This window comes from Bufo bufo, chromosome 2, assembly GCF_905171765.1.
Source record: "Bufo bufo chromosome 2, aBufBuf1.1, whole genome shotgun sequence".
Lineage (NCBI taxonomy): Eukaryota > Metazoa > Chordata > Amphibia > Anura > Bufonidae > Bufo > Bufo bufo.
In genome coordinates, this window is record NC_053390.1 from 253,856,368 (window position 1) to 253,879,943 (window position 23,576).

Sequence of the window (23,576 nt, forward strand, 5' to 3'; positions counted from 1 at the left end):
TTTAACAGAAGGCATTTCTATCATGGTGGGGGCACAGAGGTTATTTCTACAATGGATGGGGCACAGAGGGCATTACTACTACAAAGGGGGCACAGAGGGCATTAATACTGCAAAGGGGGCACAGAGGGCATTACTACTACAAAGGGGGCACAGAGGGCAATACTACTACAAAGGGCATTAACTAATATTAGGGGGGGCACAATGGGCATTACTACTATGGAGGGGCACAATGGGCATTACTACTATAAATGGGATACAATGGGCATTATAACTATGAAGTGGGCACAATGGGTATTACTACTATAAATGGGATACAATGGGCATTGCTACTGTGAAGGAGGCACAGAGAGCATTACTCTTGTAAAGTGGGTGGGCATTATTACTATGAAGGGCACAGAGGGCATTATTACTGTTATGGGGGCAAAGTGAAGGCATAACTACTCTGAAGGGGCACAGAGAGGGCATTACAACTGTGAAGGGGGCACAGATAGGGCATTACTACTGTGAAGGGGGCACAATGAAGGGATAAGTACTTTAAAGGGACACAATGTGGGCATAACTACTGTGAAAGTTGTATAGTGAAGGCATAACTACCTTGAAGGGGCACAATATTGGCATAAATACCATAAGAGGGCACATATCTGGACAAAACTACTATGAAGGTTGTACAATGAGAGCAATACTACTGTAAGGGAGTACAATTTTATTTAAAGTATTGGTGGGGGTTGCCAGAGAAAGGACCAGCCCCGGGTGCCAAACACCAGGGCTTTTTTTCTGGCGGAACGCACCGGAACGGCGTTCCGCCACCTTTTGACATCGCAGCCTGCGATGTATCAGCGGGGAGGGACTGGGAGGAGGAGCTAGGGGCCGGTGCGTTCACTGTGCTCCGGCCCCGCCGCTCCAGTACAGTTATAAAATGTGTAATTCAATTAATAATAATTCATGCTGCCCCCTCTGTAGTATAACATTAAATATATCCTACTCACAGGGCTACTGTTATCGTAATGCAGGCAGGCAGACGAGCGGCAGTGGCACTGACTGACGTCACGTGCCTGACGTCACGTGCCTGACGTCACGTGCCTGACGTCACGTGCCTGCCCGGCCTACTTTATGAATGAAGCAGGTGGCGCAGGCACGTGACGTCAGTCAGTCACTCTGCCGCTCGTCTGCCTGGCCGGCCTGCATTACGATAACAGTAGCCCTGTGAGTAGGATATATTGAATGTTATACTACAGAGGGGGCAGCATGAATCATTATTAATTGAATTACACATTTTATAACTGTACTGGAGCGGCAATGGGGGGTCTGTGGATGGCACTGTTAAGGGGGGGGGGGTCTGTGGATGGCACTGTTAAGGGGGGGGGGTCTGTGGATGGCACTGTTATGGGGTGGGGGGGTCTGTGGATGGCACTGTTAAGGGGGGGGGTCTGTGGATGGCACTGTTATGGGGTGGGGGGGTCTGTGGATGGCACTGTTATGGGCTGGGGGGGTCTGTGGATGGCACTGTTATGGGGTGGGGGGGGTCTGTGGATGGCACTGTTATGGGGTGGAGGGGGTCTGTGGATGGCACTGTTATGGGGTGGGGGGGTCTGTGGATGGCACTGTTAAGGGGTGGGGGGGTCTGTGGATGGCACTGTTAAGGGGGAGGTCTGTGGATGGCACTGTTATAGGAATGGGGGGGGGGGTCTGTGGATGGCACTGTTATGGGGTGGAGGGGGTCTGTGGATGGCACTGTTATGGGGTGGTGGGGTCTGTGGATGGCACTGTTATGGGGTGGGGGGGTCTGTGGATGGCACTGTTAAGGGGGAGGTCTGTGGATGGCACTGTTATGGGGTGGGGGGGTCTGTGGATGGCACTGTTATAGGAATGGGGGGGGGGTCTGTGGATGGCACTGTTATAGGATGGGGGATCTGTGGATGCCATCCACAGATCCTCCACCCCATAACAGTGCCATCCCCAGATCCCCCATTAACAGTGCCATCCCCAGATCCCCCATTAACAGTGCCATCCCCAGATCCCCCATTAACAGTGCCATCCCCATCTGGGGGGTTTCTTTGCTGGGCTGGACTTTTATAGCCCCCCCCCCCCCCCCCCCATTTTACTTGCATCCCTGTTCTCTAAAGGGGCGATTTTAGGGGGCGGTCCTAGGGGTGGGTAGGGGCGTGGCCAGGGGAGGGTAGGGTGAGTTCCACCACCTTTTCTCTGAGAAAAAAAGCCCTGCCAAACACCCTAGGCACGCCACTGGCAGACACAGACATGTGCGTTTTGCGGACAAGAATATGCAGTTCTAACAGAGGGCAGGCAATATCGACCTGCAAAATGTGGAACACACACAGCCGTTATCCTTGTTTTGCAGATCCACAATTTGTGGATCTGCAAAAACCGTCTATGGTCGTGTGCATGAGCCCTAAATGGTAAAAATGTTCAGGTTTAAGAATGAGATATTTTTTAAACCTGATTTACTTTTCTGCTAATATACACACTGCAGATTTTCACCACACAATTCTGCCGCAGAAAATCTGAGCGAATCTGCCATGTATGGCTGTACCTTTAGACATCATTTTTTATTTTTACCTTTTAGGAATATAACATATTTTATGCACCGACACAGTCCTTTTAATGATAAAAGTGCTTTACATTGGCACACAACAATTCTGTGCTCCTGGAAATAACTGACGACAGCAGCCACCTATTCTGGTGTCAACACATTCCGAGCCAGCAGAGGGCGCTCCCTAACTGTAATTGTCTCTATACATGGCGCATAGTAGATGGCTGCTTGCTGATGTCACTGAGATGCGACCTGCCATGCGTGCTCCCACGTGATCTGCCGCTGCCGCTGTGTTATGCTGGGGTCACCGAAGAGCTCCCCTCAGGATGTCGCTGTTTGTCATCAACAGGTGCTCTTATATTTATCACATTGTGCGTCTATAGAACGCAATGCTTTCTCGTGTGCACAGGCAGGAAAGCGAACCCACAGATCTGCGGCATCTTCACTGGCTGCAAACCATCCAGTCATACAGATCTGGGTTCTGTAAATGGTTTAGATCTCCATGATGATGGAATACCTGATCTCCAGTTACATGTACTAATATCCCCCACTACAGCAATCAGCATTGATGCTCCTTGTCAGAATCCACTTCTTCATTAAAACATTTTTGGATGCATTTAATGGATTCATTATTTTATGTACAATTATTTTATATATCATTGTTTTAGATCGTGGACGTTTCAGTTGCTGTGATTGGTGGGGATCAGAGACCCCCCTATCCCTGATTCCCTTGTGATCATGCCACTTGGCCCCTGTGTCACATTTCCTTTGCAGCTGAGCAATCAATTTGTGTCCCTTCTTTTTTAGAAATGGAGAGATCTAAGGATCTTTTCCTCAATCACATGTTTTGTTCTTTTTTTGTTATGGTAGCCAGAGACGTAACTTGAAGTTCATAAGCCCCGATGCATCTGTGCCGGGTTCTCCACCTACAGGGTTCTGCAGTTTAGCCGCTTGCAAGTGCTACCTTAGTTACTTTCACACTGGCGTTTTGGCTTTCCGTTTGTTAGATCCGTTCAGGGCTCTCACAAGCGGTCCAATACGGATCAGTTTTGCCCTAATGCATTCTGAATGGATAAGGATCCGCTCAGAATGCATTAGTTTGCCTCCATTCCGCTTTGGAGCCGGACACCAAAATGCCGCTTGCAGCGTTTTGGTGTCCGTCTGACGAAACTGAGCCAAACGGATCCATTCTAACACACAATGTAAGTCAATGGGGTATGACACAATCTGGCACAATAGAAAACGGATCCGTTTCAATGGTGTTCAAGACGGATCCGTCATGGCTATGTTAAAGATAATACAAACGGATCCGTTCTGAACGGATGCAGACGGTTGTATTATCTGAACGGATCCGTCTGTGCAGATCCTTGACGGATCCGCACCAAGCGCGAGTGTGAAAGTAGCCTTAAAGTTAGTTAATCCGGCTTGTAAAGTTAGAAAGGTATATTGTACCCATTTTGTATAGTTCCGGCATGGGGTTAAAAATATGATAAGACTGAGTTTAAAGGCTATGGACACCTCTGGGACATTTGTTTTATTGCATCCTACTCATTGTGGGCTAAAAATTACTTCCAATCGGTATTTATTAAAACTTTTAGGTTTTTCTTGTACAGCTTTCATTTCAATGCTTTTGAAGACTAGCAGGCACTCTGCTTCACACTGAATCCACCAGGCACCTGTTCGAATGGCTGGATCTGTAGTCCTTATTTCTGAACGCCTCATTCTAGCTAAATTCTTGCGGGAGTGTTTATGAGCTGTCAGGAGTTCTGAGATAAGGACTACAGATCGAGACAACAGAGCAGGATTCAGTGTGAAGCAGTGAGCCTTCTAGTCTGCAAATGCATTGAAAGTAAAAGCTGTAGAAGAAAATCTGTTGAAAATTTTAATAAAGACCATTTGAAAAATTATTTCTAGCCCGAAACGAGTAAACATTAATAATAATAAAATAAAAAAGCCTCCAAATGTGTCCATAGCCTTTAATGTACTCTACATTTTATGTTACCATTATCCTTTTACAACTATTAGGTACCTTGGTGATGAGGTGGATTCCACTGAAGATCGCGCCAAAGCTTTGCTGGAGAAGTTACGTCAGCAAGCCAAGGATCGACAGTCGCAACTAAAATGTAAGGAGCAAAAAGTGAAGGAAGTTTCTAAGTCCTTCAGTGAAGAAGTGGTTGAGGATACAGTTGAAATAAAAAATCATAGTGAAGAAAAGAAGAAAAAACCAAAGAAACGAAAGAAAACTCTCAGTGATGAGACACCTGCTGAGGTGGAGAAACCTTCTCTTGATGCTGAACCAGAGGAAAGAGAGGAGTTGAAGGCAAAGAAGCAACGCAAGAAAAAAATCAACAAAGAGCAGCAAGAGAAGAGCATAGGCATAGAAGCACAAGATGAACAGGAGGAGCCAAGCAAGAAAGTCCATAAAAAAGAGGCAACAATAAGTGCCAGCTCTGAATCAGTCCAAAGCGAAGATGCAAAAGCTCCTCGGAAGAAGAAACACAAGCAAACTGATGAGGACTTTAGCAAAGATTCAGGATTTTCAACAAATGGCTATACCAAGGTACCACTCAAAAAGAATAATAACACTGAAGTAGATGAAAACTCAGCACAAACTGAGGAGGCTAAAGTGGAACAGAAGAGCCAAAGAAAACAAAATTATTCTACAGATCCCAACTTTCTACTACTTGGAGGCTTTGAGGCCAAACCAGTTCAGAAGGTAAGACAGCAGTTTTACGCCTGAAGCCCTCGTGCACACGGCCGTTGTTTTGGTCCGCATTCGAACTGCAGTTTTGGCGGCTCTGATGCGGACCCTATCACTTCAATGGGGCCGCAAAAGGTGCGGACAGCACTCCGTGTGCTGTCCGCATCCGTTGCTCCGTTCCGTGGCCCCGCAAAAAAAATATAACATGTCCTATTCTTGTCCTCGCTTTGCGGACAAGAATAGGCAGTTATATTAAAGGCTGTCCGTGCCATTCCACAAATTGCGGAACGCGCACGGACGCCATCCGTGGTTTGCGGACTGCAAAACACACCACAGTCGTTTGCATGTAGCCTAAAGGGTATAAGACAGGCTTTATTTGTAAAGTGACTCTGCATCTGTTTCCTTTTTGTAGGTACTTCCAGTTCTACCACAGTGGCTGGCTAAACCTAATCTGGTTCAGAAGGATATTAAGCATAACCTTGTATCCGTTCATGATATTCCTGGTTTAGACCCGTACATCAAAAAGAAACTGGAGGCTAACAAAGTGAAAACTTTCTTTCCAGGTAGTTATACATTTGTTCTTTTTTTTTTTTTTTTTTTTTTACTTCAATCTAAAGGAGAATTTGATCTCAACACTGGAGGATCGGAAAACGCTCCCAGATGAAACGTTGTGGATCTTAGGGGCATTTGAAATGACATTTCCTTGTTAAATGAACATTTAACACAAAGCACAATATATAATAAAAAAAACTAGTAAAAATAATCTAAAGTAGATTGGAGCAGACCTTTTTCTAGACTTCTCAGTATTGCCGTTGGGAAAAACGTAGTCACCATCAACCCGTCTTTAGCTTTCCTTTAATGGAATATGTTATTTTTTTCTTCTTCACTTATGTTTAGTTCAAGCTGATGTCATCCCAGCTATTTTGGACAGTTGTGTCCATGGTTTTCTTGTGGGCAGAGGTGGATACCGCCCGAATGACGTTTGTGTTTCTGCACCTACTGGAAGTGGGAAGACGTTGGCGTTTGTTGTTCCAATAGTACAGGTCAGTTTGTCAAAATTGATATTTGGTCTGTTGTATTAATGGTGTAGTCCAGTTATATCAAGATATCTCCTATCCCCAGCATAGCCGAAAACTATTACAGCTGGGCAAGTCTGACTTCTGGGACCCCCGCTGATAATGGGAACAGGGGCCCCCTACACCAAAATGAATGGAGAGTCTGGTAAAGCATGTGTTGCGCCGCACCATTCAGTCTTTGTGAGCGTGCCAGAGCCAGCTGAGTACAGCACTACGCTAGTTCCGTCAGTCCCCGAGAGAATGAGTGAAGTGGCGCAGCTTATGGTTGACCAGTCTCTCCATTCATTTTGAGGAGACCCCCTCCAATCTAATAGCTGTCTGCTGATATGATAACACTTAGGGAGACCCGAAGTGTGTATGCACTACATTTAAAGCCATTGATTTGAATGCCCACCACGTAATGCTACATTGGCTCTGACTGACCAGACAGGGCTGCCTCTGACAATAGCAGGTAATCGCTGGGTGTTAGAGGAGATGGCTATATCTTAACTATAGTTAAAAATAGTCCTCTTCTTGAGGCAACCCTGTTAACAAGATAATATGTTCTCAGGTTTTGACGAAACGTGTTGTATGTGAAGTTCGAGCTCTTGTAGTACTGCCCACAAAGGAGCTGGCACAACAGGTAAGTACCTCAATGACCAGACAAATCATGGCCTTCAGCTTTAGTTCTTATTGTTCCTCCTGAAATGACTGTTCATGATTTACTCATATTTTTTTTTTTACTTTGTCAGGTCTGCAAGGTTTTTAATGTCTATGCTGATGGAACAGGTCTCAAGGTTGTCCTGATAGCCGGGCATAAATCTTTTGCTAAAGAGCAGGAGACTTTGGTAACTAAAAAGTAAGTTTTTAGTTTTTGTTTAATTAATTACTTAAAGGCATATTCATAGGATATTCCATATATGATTGGTGATGGTCCCACAAATTGGTCCCAGCTACCACAAGGATGTGGGTTTCATCTAAAGCTGGGTTCACACTTCAGTTATTTGGTCAGTGATGTCCATCAGTGATTGTGAGCCAAAACCAGGTGCGGCTCTAAATACAGAAGTGCAGATCTTTCCTTTATACCTTATCTCTGAGTAGGCTTCACTCCTGGTTTTGGCTCTTAATAACTGATGGAAATAACCGACCAAATAACTGAACTGTGATCTCAGCCTTACCCATTTACCTATAGAGGGTGGCTGGCAGATACAAATTGGAGAAGAAGGAATGAGCTTGCAGTGCACATGAGACATCCAGAAACAGCCAAGTGTTTATTTACCTGATACATGAGATCAGCGGTGGAGCCCCCACCTATAATTTAATGGATGGGCCACATTTACCACTAGTTAGATTGGGTCTATAACCAACTCCTGTCCTTTACCCACAATCCCCTTTGCCTTTTAGAGAACGGTGTTTATTTGGAATCTTTGTTTTTTATCTGTGATAATTACATTCTTCTACTTTGTACCATAGGATCTTTGGGTTCTGCAGTTTGGCTGACATTCTGGTGTGCACTCCAGGTAGACTTGTCGACCACATCCAGAAGACAGAAGGCTTCACCTTGAGGCATCTACGATTTCTGGTAAGCTTTAGTAGGCTATAAAACATGTATATTGGATGTTACATGTCTGTTTATTGAGCTGCATCTTTTTTATCTGGCAGGTTATTGATGAGGCAGATCGTATGATTGACACTATGAGTCAAGACTGGCTACCTCAAGTCATCACTGCTGCATATAAGTTGGAACCGCGTGATCATGGCAGCTTTTTTGCTCGCAAGATGCCAGGAGTGCCAACTGCAGCAAAGTAACTAACCTATTATACACTCTTCTTCAATCCCTATTGTACCTCATCCACTTAAACTCGATCTAGTAGACCTTTGATGGTTGATGTCTACAATAATTACTCGTCTGGAATTTAGATCTCTGAACCTACTATGGAGTGGCATCATAGAATACATCATCCACTTACCTGTGCAAGGGTTTCCATCCTAGATTCTGTGGTTGCTCTGAATATCTGTTATTTTAATAATTTCATCTGTCACACTTGTCACTTTACCCTACAGTTATGGGCAGCTTCAGCTCCCCTTGCAGAAACTGCTTTTCTCTGCTACCCTGACGCATAATCCAGAGAAACTTCAGAAGCTGGGCCTGTACCAACCGCGGCTCTTTACATCTATATACAAGCAGCCAAAATCTGACACCACTGGTGATCAAACTAGGCCCGCCACTTCTGAAAACTTCTCCCTCCCTCAGGGGCTTACGGTGAGCAGCTTTTAAAGATGTTTTCAAATAGAATACTCTTGTATTGCTAATATACGAAGTGTTGTAAGAAATGACTGTTCTTTATGTCTCACAGCACTACTATATTCCATGCAACCTAAACTCCAAGCCCCTCATCCTCCTCCACTTCTTACTCACCCTGCGCTTTTCCCGTGTACTCTGCTTCACCAACTCCAAAGAGTCTTCACACCGGTAAGTGACTAATACTGGAATTATTACCAGATAACATTTGTTTTTTGGTTTGGTTTTTTGGTGTCCTTTTGTACGGGCAGTTTTCTTGGTGTCTTTCAAGTCCTATAAAGAATACTGGAAAAACACTGGAAATAAAATGGCTGTGTTTTTAGGGGGGGAAAAAAAGCCATTGAAACCAAAGATGCAACATCTAAAGCATGGTGTTACATTAATGCCCTGTAATTTCCTACAAAATTATTGGGGGAGATGTATCAAAACTGGTGTGACAGTGCTCCAGACTATAAAAAAAATATTAAGGAGCCATTGGCTCCTAACCTGAAAAATCTAGGAGCCAAATGAAATTTTTAGTTGCCAGATTTAAAATGCATATAATTGTGGTATAATAAAAAAAAGTGTCTTACCTTGTGTAGTTGCCCATTTGTCTCTCCTTTTGGATTTGCTCTTCTAACCCCATCAATCTTGGGGCTCACCGTACTTCATTACACCCCTTCACTGTTCCCCCATTAAAGCCCCCACCTACTCTTACCCCCATGGCTACTGTAGTGTTCCCAAAAAAAAAATGGGACGCTTAGGGGCATGAGGTTTCCTAGGTTCTAGCCACACAGTTAAAGGGGTTGTGCACTCATTTCCATAAACTCTCAGACATGCAGATTCACGTTGGTGATCAGGCTTCCTTGATCCCTAGGTGCTGGGCCTTGGCTCATTCGCTTCTGGGCCTCTGCTGCTTGTCTTGGGTTTCTCCATGAAAACTTATCTTGATGCTGCTGCAGCCAATCACTGGCCACAGTGGAGATCTGCTCCCCTTGCATCACAAGACCATTTAACATAATGCAAGGGAAGCAGCGATCAGTTATTGGCTGTAATGGCGTCAGACAGGAAGTTTTCATGAAGGGACTCAACATAAGTAACGGGGGCTGGGGAGCAAACAAGCTGGGACCCCACACTGGGGATCAGGTAAGTGTGATCACCAACAAAGGTCCTGCCTGTCTCAGAAATTGGTGTATACAAACCCTTTAAGGAGTTATTTTTTTACAGGGGTTTCAAACCAATATTCTTCTATATGTGACACAGAATGGGTTAAAATAAACTATCCCCACTGCACTCCTTAAAAGGCCAATCACTTACCCTAAGTTCACACTTGCGCGTTTTACAGCGCGTTCGAACGCGATGTAAAACGCATAACCGATGCAAACCAATGCTTCCCTATGGGACTGGTTCACATTTTCGCGTTTTACAGCGCGTTCGAACGCGCTGAAAAACGCCCGACGCATAAACAAGTTCTTGAGCTTCTTTGGGGCGTTTTGTCACTTGTTTGCGGCCATAGGACACTGCTGTCAATCACACAAACGTGCGTTATACGCGCGTTGACTATGGACAAAAACGCGCGTCAAACGCGCATATCAAATACGCTCAGGTCTGAACCCAGTGTTAAGCGAGTCGCCAGTGTAATCAGTGGCCACGTGTTGACGGGACCAGCATGACAGTGGGCTGGGGACAGTTTTTTTTTTTTTTTTTTTTTTTTTTTTTTACACATTTAGAAAAAATATAATATAGCAGATAAAAAATAGATTAAAAAAAAGTGTGTGTGTGTATATATATATATATATATATATATATATATATATATATTTTATAATACTTCAGGAGCTTTTACTTTTTATTCTCCACACCTCTGCCTGTCTGTCAGTGAATGAAAACCTTTCTTGTTTGCTCCCAGAGGGAGGAAAGATCGCCCATATTCTAGTGCTGCTCCCTGTGTAACTGTGGATGGACATGGACATTCAGTCTGTGAATGTCAACCTTGAAGGTTTCCATTCACTGCCAGCAAGCAGAGGTGTGGGAAAGGTAGGAGACCTCCTCTGGCAGCTAAACTAGCCTGTGCTTAACCCCTTATAGGCTGCTTTAGTGTAATTATCCCTCTTTTTAACTTCACTACATGTCTTTGGAGCAGAAAGGAGCACCTAACCATCTGCCCATCACCTCACATGTCAGTAAGGAGCCGTGCACTAACACTAACACATGCCTTGGGACTGCTGAGCGAATCCCTGGAGGGTGGGGGGAATACTTGGTTTCACCCCACAGTATGTCTGCAGGAGCTCTGTACTGACCTTCCAGCACTGCCGGGGTCGCATAGCTTTATATTCATTTATGATGCTATGTAACCCTTACAGTTCTGCAATGCACATAACGCTGTCAGTGTTATCTAGTACACTCCAGACCTCTAAGGGTTACATAGCATTATAAATCAATATAATGCTATGCGACCTGGTTAGTGCTACACAGGCGAGGACGGGGGATCCCACTGACATACTGTCGTGTGAAACCAGCACAGCCGGTGCTTTATACATGTTCTAACAGGGTTTATCGATCTCCGGCTTCTCCTTGTGACCTCATGGGGGGACCCAGTCCTATAAAACACACTAATAAATCTGCATGCCTAGTGTTATCAGCCGTGGACTGTGCGGGAGATCTGTGCGTCCCTAGTTGACATCTCTCCAGAAGCTCACTTCCACCAGCAGCTCAGCTTCACAGCACAGATTCATACTTGCCATACTGCTGAAGGAGGGCACCCAAGACGCAGGAACCCAATCCACGTCCTCTATGCCAGGTAGTGTGAGTGGCGGATCTTCACCCAGCAGACGTCTGCAGGATGAAAGCCTTTTTTTCTTAGACGCAGAGCAGTGGAAGGTCTAGGCGCAAATGGCGACAAGACTACAGTCTTGTCGCTATTTTGCAATTCTAAGTCGCATTGGCGACCAAATGGTCGCCATCTGGAGCACTGTGTAAAGGAAAACTGGCTTAGTGCCGCATACCAGTCAATGAGATTCCACCTTTCATTTTTCAGAGCTCCTTTGGGATATGAAAGGTGGAATCTGATAGATTGCTATGGCTAACAAAGCCATTTTTCAATAACAATCGTTTTTACAAATCTCCCCTTTTGTATGATACCACCCTTATAAGTTTTGGACCCCCACCAAGTATTGATGATGAAATATTGAGGATAGGTCATCAGTATTAAAATCTTGGTAGACCCTTTTGAGGTGTCTATACAGGGTGCAGCTGAACTATGGTAACCACATTCAGATGACCACTAACTGCTGTGGTTTGCTGCAAGTATTGGGTTTTTATGTCCTTAGTGATAAACCTTCCTTTCCGAAGTGCCTATGAGAAATCCTTGTGTAGACTTTTGTATAACCATTATGACTTGTGCAGCTAGTGGATGGGAGATGAGAACACCTGCACTGTAACGCCTTGTTATGTTTCACCACAACCCTGGTTATGATGTTGACTGCCACATCTAACTGGCTCATTTCGTTTTCTCACCCCATTGTTTTCTCCCTCCACAACGCCATCGTGGGGTGCCAAGGGGTTACCAAAGGGATATAAGGCCCAATAGGCAGTCTGTCAGCTTTACTGTAGCTGAAATAACACATTGCAATGGAGAAGTATTGCTTTGTATTATTTATGTGATCGGAGGATCACTGGTCCCTAATGGGAATAAGTAAAAACAAGAAGAAAAAAAAAAATAATAAAGATAAAATAGCTTTTTTTCACTTGCGTATGCTTTTACATGGGTCATGGATCAGCAGCCAGGGACCTTCTAAGGCCTCATGCACACGACCGTTGTGTGCATCCCTGGCCGTTGTGCCGTTTTCCGTTTTTTTTCGCGGACCCGTTGACTTTCAGTGGGTCCGTGAAAAAATCGGAAAATGCACCGTTTTGCAGCCGCATCCGTGATCCGTGTTTCCTGTCCATCAAAAAAATATGACCTGTCCTATTTTTTTGACGGACAACGGTTCACGGACCCATTCAAGTCAATGGGTCCGTGAAAGAACACGGATGCACACAAGATTGGCATCCGCGTCCGTGATCCGTGGCCGTAGGTTACTTTTTATACAGACGGATCCGAAGATCCGTCTGCATAAAAGCTTTTTCAGAGATGAGTTTTCACTTCGTGAAAACTCAAATCCGACAGTATATTCTAACACAGAGGCGTTCCCATAGTGATGGGGACGCTTCTAGTTAGACTATACTGAGAACTGTGTACATGACTGCCCCCTGCTGCCTGGCAGGTGCTGCCAGGCAGCAGGGGGCAGCCCCCCCCCCCCCCTGTAGTTAACTCATTGGTGGCCAGTGGGCCCCCCTCCCTCCCCTGTAGTTAACTCTTTGTTGTCCAGTGCGGCCGGCCCCCCCTCCCTTCCCTGTAGTTAACTCTTTGTTGTCCAGTGCGGCCGGCCCCCCCCTCCCTCCCCTGTAGTTAACTCGTTGGTGGCCAGTGGGCCCTCCCCCCTCCCTCCCCCTCCTAATCTCCCCCCTCTATCATTGGTGGCAGCGGAGAGTACCGATCGGAGTCCCAATTTAATCGCTGGGGCTCCGATCGGTAACCATGGCAACCAGGACGCTACTGCAGTCCCGGTTGCCATGGTTACTTAGCAATTTGTAGAAGCATTATACTTACCTGCGAGGCTGCGATGTCTGTGTCCGGCCGGGAGCTCCTCCTACTGGTAAGTGACAGATCATTAAGCAATGCGCCGTAGCGTCCTGGTTGCCATGGTTACCGATCGGAGCCCCAGCGATTAAACTGGGACTCCGATCGGTACTCTCCGCTGCCACCAATGATAGGGGGGGAGATTTTAATTAGGAGGGAGGGGGGAGGGCCCACTGGCCACCAACGAGTTAACTACAGGGGAGGGAGGGGGGGGGGGGCGGCCGCACTGGCCACCAACGAGTTAACTACAGGGGAGGGAGGGGGGCCGGCCGCACTGGACAACAAAGAGTTAACTACAGGGGGGGAGGGGGGGCTGGCCACCAAGGAGTTAAAAACAGGGGGGGGGGGGTCTGCCGGGGGCAGTCATGTACACAGTTCTTTTAGTATATTCTAACCTGAAGCGTCCCCATCACCATGGGAACGCCTCTGTGTTAGAATATACTGTCGGATTTGAGTTTCACGATCTAACTCATAACCGACAGTATATTCTAACATAGAGGCGTTCCCATGGTGATGGGGACGCTTCAAGTTAAAATATACCATCGGATTGGAGAAAACTCCGATCCGATGGTATAAAAGGGACTCCTGACTTTACATTGAAAGTCAATGGGGGACGGATCCGTTTGCAATTGCACCATATTGTGTCAACGTCAAACGGATCCGTCCCTATTGACTTGCATTGTAATTCAGGACGGATCCGTTTGGCTTCGCACGGCCAGGCGGACACCAAAACGACTGTTTTTTCATGTCTGTGGATCCTCCAAAAATCAAGGAAGACCCATGGACGAAAAAGCGGTCACGGACCAACGGAACCCTGTTTTGCGGACCGTGAAAAAATACGGTCGTGTGCATGAGGCCTAACAGGAATGAAATGCCTCTGTACATCTGCTAGTGACACTTCATGCACTTTAGGAAGAATTGGCCAAAACCTTAACAGGTTTATCCACTCCCTATTCATGTTTTCCATAGTATAATAGATTTAGTCTAAGGAACATGATTGTACTGTACATTAAGTTCCCTTTTCTTTTACACGGGCTGAGTATCAGAAACGTTGTCAAGGGCAAACTTTTCTACACACATTCCCCATAATTGTCCTGTGTAAAGGTGGCGCTGATCATTTGTCAGGTGATCGCATCTTGCGTAATGCGACACACGGAATCATCTGGTTGACGGCACATTGTCCTGTGTAAACATGGGTGTGCTGCCAGTAGATAATAAATCTGCTCTAGACTACTTTACCAGTCTACTAATTAGCTTTGCAGGTTTGGAATGCGGCCAAGACTCTTTCGAAATATGATTTAATATGATGACACCACACCGACCCCACCCCCCATGGCACAATTCAAGTCTAACACACTTTACTGCTGTGCTAATGTGCTAAACCACTCTTTTTGGATTTTTCATGGCATAAGTCGATTGGAAGATCTTTTCCTGGAAAATACTTTTAAATGTTTTGCTCAACTCCAGGAATCGGAGGATGGTATTCCGATTACATTATGTAGAAATAATCAGTCGGCACTCTGGAAGAAGGTGGTGGTGCTCGTATCCTGGGTTGCAGCCAAATACATCCAAGTAGAAGGAGTGGATCAGCACTCTCCCTTTGATGCCAATAAATCTTCATTTTATTGCCAAAAAATGTGACGCATTTCAGCTAAACAAAACCTGCTTGTTTGAAAAAGGCTGTTTAGCCGAAGTGAAGATTTATTAGCATCAAAGGACGAGTTCTGATCCACTTCCATTTTTTTACATTGGGATAACCCCTTTAACTATCATTCCATTTGAACGCATCATGTTCAACCACAGAAAATGCCCCTCTCAATTTCAGATCTGGGGGGGCCTGGTACTCTTCACTCCACACTCAATACTCCCCACAGACCTTTGAATCTATTATGTCATCAGTTTGTACCTCATCTCACCATAGATCATTGATTCCTACCATGAGATTCCCTTAAAGGGGTTATCCGAGACATGGGCTACCTGCTGCGGTGATGATACTCGCCTGGTATCCGCCACTGGATTCTGTCTGTGCGGCTCTTGGACTGGTACTTCTGCTCCCCTCTGTGCCGATATCAACATCTGTTGACGGGAGGAAATGCGACCGCTGGAGTCAATCACAGGCCACAGCTGTGACCTGCTCCCCTTGGGTCATGTGTGATGTCACAAGGATAACCCCTTTAAATTGATCATCTTATCCCTTCTGCATTTCATCCCAAGGATGTACTGGTCTTCTGGTTTTACTACAATTATTGTATCTTAAATTTCTTTTTTATTTCCCATGTAACCACCTATGCTCCATCTATTTAGACGTGAACTAGCGCTTCCAAGTTCATTGATTGTACCATACTCAATATGTCCGTGACACAATATGATTTTTTGCACCACTTTAGTTTTTTCATCCAATAAGGGTACTTTCACATTTGCGACAGAGGATTCCGGCAGGCAGTTCCGTCAAAACGTATGCCAACTGATGATACTTGTAAGACTGATCAGGATCCTGATCCGTCTTACAAATGCATTGAAATGCCGGATCCGTCTTTCCGGTGTCATCCGGAAAAACGGATCCGGCATTTTATTTATTTTTCACATTTTTTTCGGTCAACGCATGCGCAGACCAGAAGGACGGATCCGGCATTGCGGTATTCTGAATGCCGGATCCAGCACTAATACATTCCTATGGAAAAAATGCCAGATCCGGCATTCCGGTAAGTTTTCCGGATTTTTGGCCGGAGATAAAACCGTAGCATGCTGCGGTATTATCTCCGTCCTGAACAGTCAAAAATACTGAACTGAACTGAAGACATCCTGATGCATCCTGAACGGATTACTCTCCATTCAGAATGCATGGGGATATGCCTGATCAGTTCTTTTCCGGTATAGAGCCTCTGTGACGGAACTCAGTGCCGGAAAAGAAAAACGCTAGTGTGAAAGTACCCTAAGACAACTTAAAAGAAAAAAAGAAGTCTGCACTAGTGATCGTTCAGCCCGATCCAGGCGGAGATGATTGCTGCATGTAATTGAAGCTGAATATTGATTGGTCTATGTAGAATACTTCAAAATGTTGGTTTATCTTGTTTTACTTTACATTCACCATGTCTGTATTTTCCAGCCTGTTCCTGCTCATAAAACTTTTTGGAGGAATCAGTGTAGCAGAGTTCTCGTCTCGTCTTAGCCCTGGGGAGAGGAAGAAAACCCTAAAGGAATTCGAGCAAGGAAAGCTACAGCTGTGAGTTGGAATCATATGACGGGAATCAGAGAGAACTTGGCGTCGTTGCATTCCTTGGCATGGGAATTAAGAGGGGGAGATGCCAGGCAGTGAACAAGCGCCAGCTGACAATATACAAGTGGATTGGCTCTAGTTTAAAGGGTTTTTCAGGCGAGCTGATGCATTGTGAAGGGTGATGAGCGATCGTTATTACAATTATTCACCCCTCATTCGCTTTGCATTATTGTCGTCAGCCCATTCCCCTTTGCTGTAGACAAGCACCGATTTTGGGTGCCGTATCAATGATGCGATTACCTGCTTCATTGGCAGGTGATCGGCGACCTTTACATGGGCCAGTTGTTGGGAATGAGCATTTGTAGGAACATTCAATCCCAATAATTGGTCCTGTCCTCAGTTTGCTATGAAGTTTGTGACTGGGATGAGTTATATAACAAAAAAAGGGTTTTGAGGGGCACATTGGCACATAGTTAGGAATGTTGCTATGTCAAAGAGATTCCTACCTATGACAGTTGATGTAAGATCCCCACAGCCTCCATGTTTGACGTACAGAGGGTGTCAGAATCTATATGAACCCAACAGAAAAAATGTGGCGTGTTCCATAGGATGCTATATTTACAACTTTACCAATTGTTGGTATTGTATAAGTTGGTGAACTGCTCATGGCGGAGGTCTCAGGCAGGAGAGTATAAGTGAATTTAATTTAAATAGGGCCAGAATTCTTTGTAAAAAATAAAATTCTGGTCCCTTTTTAAGGCCCCATTCACACAACCATATTTTTGCTCCTCATCCGATCCACATTTTTTGCTGTTCGGATGTGGACCTAGAGTTGTTGCGATACCAAATTTTTGATTCGGTTTCGATACCATGAAAAAGTATTGCGATACTCGATACCATTCGATACCACGCGAAAAAAATAAACAAAAAAAGCCACGTGCATTCCTCATTTTTAAAAATGGCGAATCGCGCAGTTTTTATTTTATTTTTTCTGTTCCGGCATTCACCACCTAGATTTTTTTTTTATATTTTAATAGTTTGGACTTTTCTGACGTGGCGATGTAATATGTTTATTTATATATTTTATATGTGAAATTGGGAAAAGGGGGGTGATTTATACTTCATATTTTAGTGTTTTTTTTTTTTTCACTTTTTATTTAATAACTATTTCCCCCCTTAGGGGCTAGAACCTGGGATCTTTCATCCCTTTTCCTATTCACCCTGATAGATCTCTATCAGGGTGAATAGGACTCCACACTGTCCCTGCTGCTCTGTGCTTTGTGCACACAGCATCAGGGATGTTACCATGGCAACCAGTCCTGGCTGCCATGGTAACCGATCGGAGCCCCAGGCTTACACAGCTGGGGCTCCGATCAGAAGCTGCCACTGCACCACCAATGAGGGGGAGTGGAGAGGTCCCTGTGGCCACTGCCACCAATGATTTTAATACTGGAGGGTTGAGAGGGGCCGGCGCACTGTGCCACCAATGATTTTAATGGGATGGGGGGATTGAGGGGGGGGGGGGCACACTGCACCACCAATGATTTTACCCCTTTATACAGGAGGCGGGTACTAGCAGATCAGCGGCAGTTAACTGCCGCTGATCGCAGCTCCCTGTCAGGGGCAGGGTGCCGGCAATGCGATTCTGCTGCCGGCACCCGCCTCCTGTATGTGTTAAAGACTGACTACTGTATATGAGTCCAGACTTTCACTATTAGGCCACACAGAGCGGCGCCCAGCGATGTCTCAGCACTCACCATTTAGTCCTGGGCGCCGCTCCGTTCGCCCGCAGTGCCCCATTACTGTCTCCTCTCCTGCTCCACATGCTGCTGATTACTATCGGAGCGATGGGAGGAGACATCAGCTTCACTAGTGGGCGTTCCTTCTCCCTGGCTGTAGCGCTGTCCAATCGCAGCGCAGGGAAAAGGAACGCCCACTAGTGAAGCTGATGTCTCCTCCCATCGCTCCGATAGTAATCCTATCATTGGGGGCGCAGTGCGCCCGCCCCTCCTCCGCCCCTCTCTTCTCATTGCCGCCCCTCCTCCACCCCCTCTCTTCTCATTGCCGCCCCTCCTCCACCCCCTCTCTTCTCATTGCCGCCCCTCCTCCGCCCCTCTCTTCTCATTGCCGCCCCTCCTCCGCCCCTCTCTTCTCATTGGTGGCAGCGGCAGCAGCACAGGGGGAGGGAGGACAGCTTCCTTCTCCCCGTGCTGCTGAGAGAGAACATGAGCGCGCCGATAGCAGCGCGCTCATGTTCAGAGATACTAGACTGCGCAGAATCATTTCAAGGGGGCTGCACAAAATGTGTATGTGCACAGCCCCGCAAAAAAGAGATGGAACATGCCCTATTGTTGTCCGTTTTGCGGACAAGAGTAGACATTGTTACAATGGGTCCACAAAAAAAAAAATGGATGCCAAACAGACGTCATCCATATTTCTTGTGGACTACAAAATACATGTGAGCGCACCCTAATACAGAGCTCCAAATTCTTGACAGATTGAAGCACATTAAAACCATTTGCTTTCCCTGTTTGATGCGATTCTGATAATAATTTCAGCTTTTGTCTCGATTTTCTGTCTACTCTTGGGGGATTGCACTAGGAACCCCCTTTTGGGGCCATAAATATCTGGGAATGGGGCAGCGGTGAGACTGGATTTGACATATATCTTTGTAAATACTAATTTAAGTATATCACAGTTGATCACTGTATTTTACGTGCTCATACAGGCTAATAAGCACGGATGCCACCGCAAGAGGAATAGACCTCACAGGAGTGAAGTGCGTGATAAACTATGATGCTCCGCAGTACATCAGAGTATATGTTCACAGGTATGGTAATCGTATGTGCGTACAAATATGTATTCGGTATGGAATTAAGTTCCCTTTAACTCCTTCAGAACATTTTTTGCAAACTTGACCTGTCACTTTATGTGTGAATAACTTTGGAACGCTTTTACTTATCCAAGTCATTCTGAGATTTGTGTTCTCGTGACACCTTGTACTTCATGATAGTGGTAAATTTCAGTCAATATTTTTCATTTTTATTTGAAAAAAAAATTGCAACTTTCCAAATATCTATTTCTCTGCTTTTAAAACAAATAGTGATACCTCATATAATAGTTATTACTTTACATTCCCCATGTCTACTTCATGTTTAGATAATTTTGTGAATGCCATTTTATTTTTTGGGGACGTTAGAAGGCTTAGAAATTTAGAAGCAAATCTTGAAATGTTTCAGAAAATATCCAAAACCCACTTTTTAAAGAGGACCTTTCACCAGTTTTAATTTATAAAAACGATACCTCACACTGTAGCCCATGTTCGGTAGATGTCATATTGCAATTTTTTTTTTATGATATGCTCCTCCGTTGCGCCGCTGTGCCCCTCGTTCTCTTTCGGCGACCTGTATGCTAATTAATACCATCGGAACAAGGAGGAGGAGACATCAGCTTTTCTCAGTGGGCGTGTCTTCTATCTGGCTGTGGCGCTGTCCAATCACAGCGGAGCGTGTCACAGCCAGGGAGAAGGTGAGCACTTTTTTTTTTTTTTCTCAATAGCTGTTACGCATCTGAATTCACTTTGCGAGGCTTACATAATAGAAACCACCCAAAAATGACCCCATTTTAGAAACTACACCCCTCAAGGTATTCAAAACTGATTTTACAAACTTTGTTAACCCTTTAGGTGTTCCACAAGAATTTAAGGAAAATGTAGATGAAATTTCCGAATTTCACTTTTTTGGCAGATTTTCTATTTTAATAAATTTTTCCAGTAACAAAGCAAGGGTTAACAGCCAAACAAGACTCAATATTTATTACCCTGAAACACCCCATTTGTGATCATAAACTGCTGTATGGGCATACGGCAGGGCGCAGCAGGAAAGGAGCGCCATGTGGGTTTTGGAGGGCAGATTTCACTGATAATTTTAAGTTCCCATGTCACATTTGAAGCCCCCCTGATGAACCCCTAGAGTAGAAACTCCAAAAAAGTTACCCCATTTTGGAAACTACGGGATAAGGTGGCAGTTTTGTTGGTACTATTTTAGGGTGCATATGATTTTTGGTTGCTCTATACAAAAAAAATTGTGAGGTAAGGTAACAAATAGCTGTTTGGGTGCAGTTTTTATTTTTTGTTTTTCTTAGTGTTTATCTGACAGGTTAGATCATGTGCTATTTTTATAGAGCAGGTTGTTACAGACGCGACAATACCAAATATGACTATAAGGCTACTTTCACACTAGTGTTTTGGCTTTCCGTTTGTGAGATCTGTTCAGGGCTCTCACAAACGGTCCAAAACAGATCAGTTTTGCCCTAATGCATTCTGAATAGAAAAGGATCCGCTCAGAATGCATCAGTTTGCCTCTGATCAGTCTCCATTCCGCTCTGGAGGCGGACACCAAAACGATGCCTGCATCGTTTTCCTGTCCGCCTGACGAAGCGGAGCCAAACGGATCCGTCCTGGCACACAATGTAAGTCAATGGGGACGGATCCGTTTTCTCTGACACAATCTGGCACAATAGAAAACGGATCCGTCCCCCCATTGACTTTCAATGGTGTTTAAGACGGATCCGTCATGGCTATAGAAGACCTAATACAACTGGATCCGTTCATGACATGACGGATGCATGCGGTTGTATTATTGTAACGGAAGCGTTTTTGCAGAATCCATTTTTTTTTATTGTGCTTTATTTGGGGAAAGAAGCTTTTTTTTTTTTTCCCAACTTCTGGGGGTCTGATCACCTCTGCAATGCATCACAATACATCATGTATTGTAATGTATTGGCTGGATCTCACAGGCCTCCGTAGAAGGCAAGCCCCGATGCCTATGGAAGGCATGGGGCTGCTTTCTCTGCCATTGGGTCCCCGGCACTGCAGCACGGGGACCCACTAGGGAAGCGGAGGGCACACGTACCCTCCACAAATTCTGTGCATGCTGCGGTCAGCTTTGACCGCGGCATACAAGGGGTTAATACGCTGGCATCGGTCAGTGACTGCCGGACCCCTGCCGCTGATCATGTACGTCTCTGGTCCTTAAGTCACGTCCAGCTGTGACGTACATGTACGGCAAGGGTCCTTAGGGGTTAATAATGTTTCTAACAAATGCACTATCATATTTAATATCATAATTGTCTGATTTAGATTAAATAGTTTCGCTCTGTCCACCCTGTGAAAATCAACTCCTCAGGCAGTAAAGGCTGAATGTTCTTACTATTGTAGGGTCGGAAGGACAGCCCGAGGAGGGACGACTGGTCTGGCGTTCACAATGCTGCTGAGAATACAGGTCTGTAAAATATGCCCTTATCACGTGTGAATTAGAGGTGACAAGCTCTGAATATTTGTCCTTTCACCTCCTCAGGAGCAGAGGTATCTGAACATGATGCGGGAAGCTGGTGTCCCAAAGTTACAGAAGCAGCTGGTGATGAGTGAGAGCCTCAGGCAGTTTGAGCAGCGATATGAAGAGGTCCTCTCACAGCTACAGAGGGTTGTGAAGGTAACTGTGTCTGAAATAAGAGCAGTTCAGAGATATGCATACAGTAGACACGGGAAACTGATGCCTGAGATGACTCATTGACTTCTATGGCATGCTGTAATAGATGTTACCTGTCATTGTAATCCTGTGATGATACTGAGATGACTGCTGAGAAACAATCTCTACAGCACAGGAAGTGACAGCCTATTATGAAGCTCAGTAGCCAGTCTGAAAACTGTAAGATTTCTGGATTATTTTTAAATTTAGATAGTGGCATGAAAAATTAGAAAGAAAGAAAAAAACACAATAAAAAATAGAAACATATCTAAAAGTATTGGACACCTACAAGAGATTTAATGGCATCCCATTCTAAACCCATAGGCATAAATACAGATTTCGCCCTCCCTTTTGGAGTGTCTCTGTGGGAATTTTTGCCCATTCATCCAGAAGAGGTTTTGTGAGATCAGACACTGATGGTGGACGAGACGGAATGGCTCACAGTCTACATTCTAGTTGATCTCAAACGTGTTTGATGGGGTTGAGGTCAGGGCTTTGTGCAGGCCAGTCAAGTCCTTCCACACCAAACTCATCCAGTCATGCCTTTAGAGACCTTGCTTTGTGCACTGGGGCACAGTCCTGCGAGAACAGAAAAGGGCCTTCCCCAAACTGTTCCCTCAAAGTTGGAGGCATATAATTATCAAAAATGTCTTGGTATGCTGAAGCTTACTGGAACTAGTAAAAAAAACTAATAATATTTTATTAGAATTTGGGGAGTCTTCTTACTTTATTTTGAAAGTTAAATTGTGAGTTGTCCTGTTTTGGGATAGGAAATTGTACAAATTAATATCCGTTTTTGTTTTTTTTCTGTTCACAGCAAGAACGAGCTGAAAAGCGCTGCTGAATTTTGGAATAGTAGCCGAAAGAATATTTGGTTCCATTATTGGGAGCCAACAACTTCATATGAGTTTCTGTTGCGTCCATTGCTAGGCGTGAAAGATATTTCTGGAGGCCTGACAGATTTGAATTGCATCTGTTGAGGATTTCTGTGCTGATTCACAAACCTTGTATGGATGGGGACCACCAGTCTATGAAGTGCCGACTATGTGTCTTACGGTTTCACTGTAATATTTATTTTCATGTACAGACTGACCATTTTTCTACTACAAAATGCAATGTATTTTAAAGACAACATATTCTTGGATGGGAAATGTAATTAAGTGAATAAATGAACAAACCTTCTTCTAGCATATTTCTGTAAATGCCATGAGTGCAAAAAAGTACAGCCCAAATTGGTTATTATCCCACTGAGCCTTCAGTAGAATACACCTTCCCACTCGATTCAAACTACGGAATAAGCATGGTCAGCTATGTACAGTTCAGCAAACCATGTAATAGTTTAATAAACTGGTACAAGTAGAGTCCAAGACTTACTACAACTTATTACAACTATTGACAAATCAGAGCACCTTCAAAGGAAATTTGTATAATCGAGTTGAATTACGAATATCAGTTGGATATAACCAGGGTGGATTTGATTTAAATCACGATTTAAATCACTAGTCAGTAAGGCTTGATTTAAATCATAGTTTTTTACATAAAGATTCATATTTGGACAATGTTTC

General features: G+C 44.7%; 1 protein-coding gene across 1 annotated transcript; it reads left to right on the forward strand.

Annotated features, from left to right (window-relative positions):
* The first annotated feature begins 2,800 nt into the window (after positions 1-2,800).
* DDX51 (DEAD-box helicase 51) lies at positions 2,801-23,399 on the forward strand. The gene is made up of 15 exons (XM_040416386.1): positions 2,801-2,897; positions 4,574-5,264; positions 5,662-5,812; positions 6,147-6,292; positions 6,876-6,947; positions 7,057-7,163; positions 7,778-7,886; positions 7,967-8,109; positions 8,369-8,567; positions 8,662-8,777; positions 16,373-16,489; positions 19,212-19,313; positions 21,702-21,765; positions 21,841-21,975; positions 22,829-23,399. The coding sequence occupies exons 1-15, from the start codon at positions 2,875-2,877 to the stop codon at positions 22,853-22,855; spliced, it is 2,202 nt and encodes a 733-aa protein (XP_040272320.1). The 5' UTR covers positions 2,801-2,874; the 3' UTR covers positions 22,856-23,399.
* Positions 23,400-23,576: the final 177 nt, after the last annotated feature.

Excerpts from the sequence above, each read along its gene's own strand:
- DDX51 (XM_040416386.1), top strand. The coding sequence starts at position 2,875 with ATGTCGCTGTTTGTCATCAACAG. Across the intron at positions 5,265-5,661 it reads AGGCCAAACCAGTTCAGAAG|GTACTTCCAGTTCTACCACA; the intron begins GTAAGACAGCAG and ends TCCTTTTTGTAG. Across the intron at positions 8,568-8,661 it reads CCCTCCCTCAGGGGCTTACG|CACTACTATATTCCATGCAA; the intron begins GTGAGCAGCTTT and ends TATGTCTCACAG.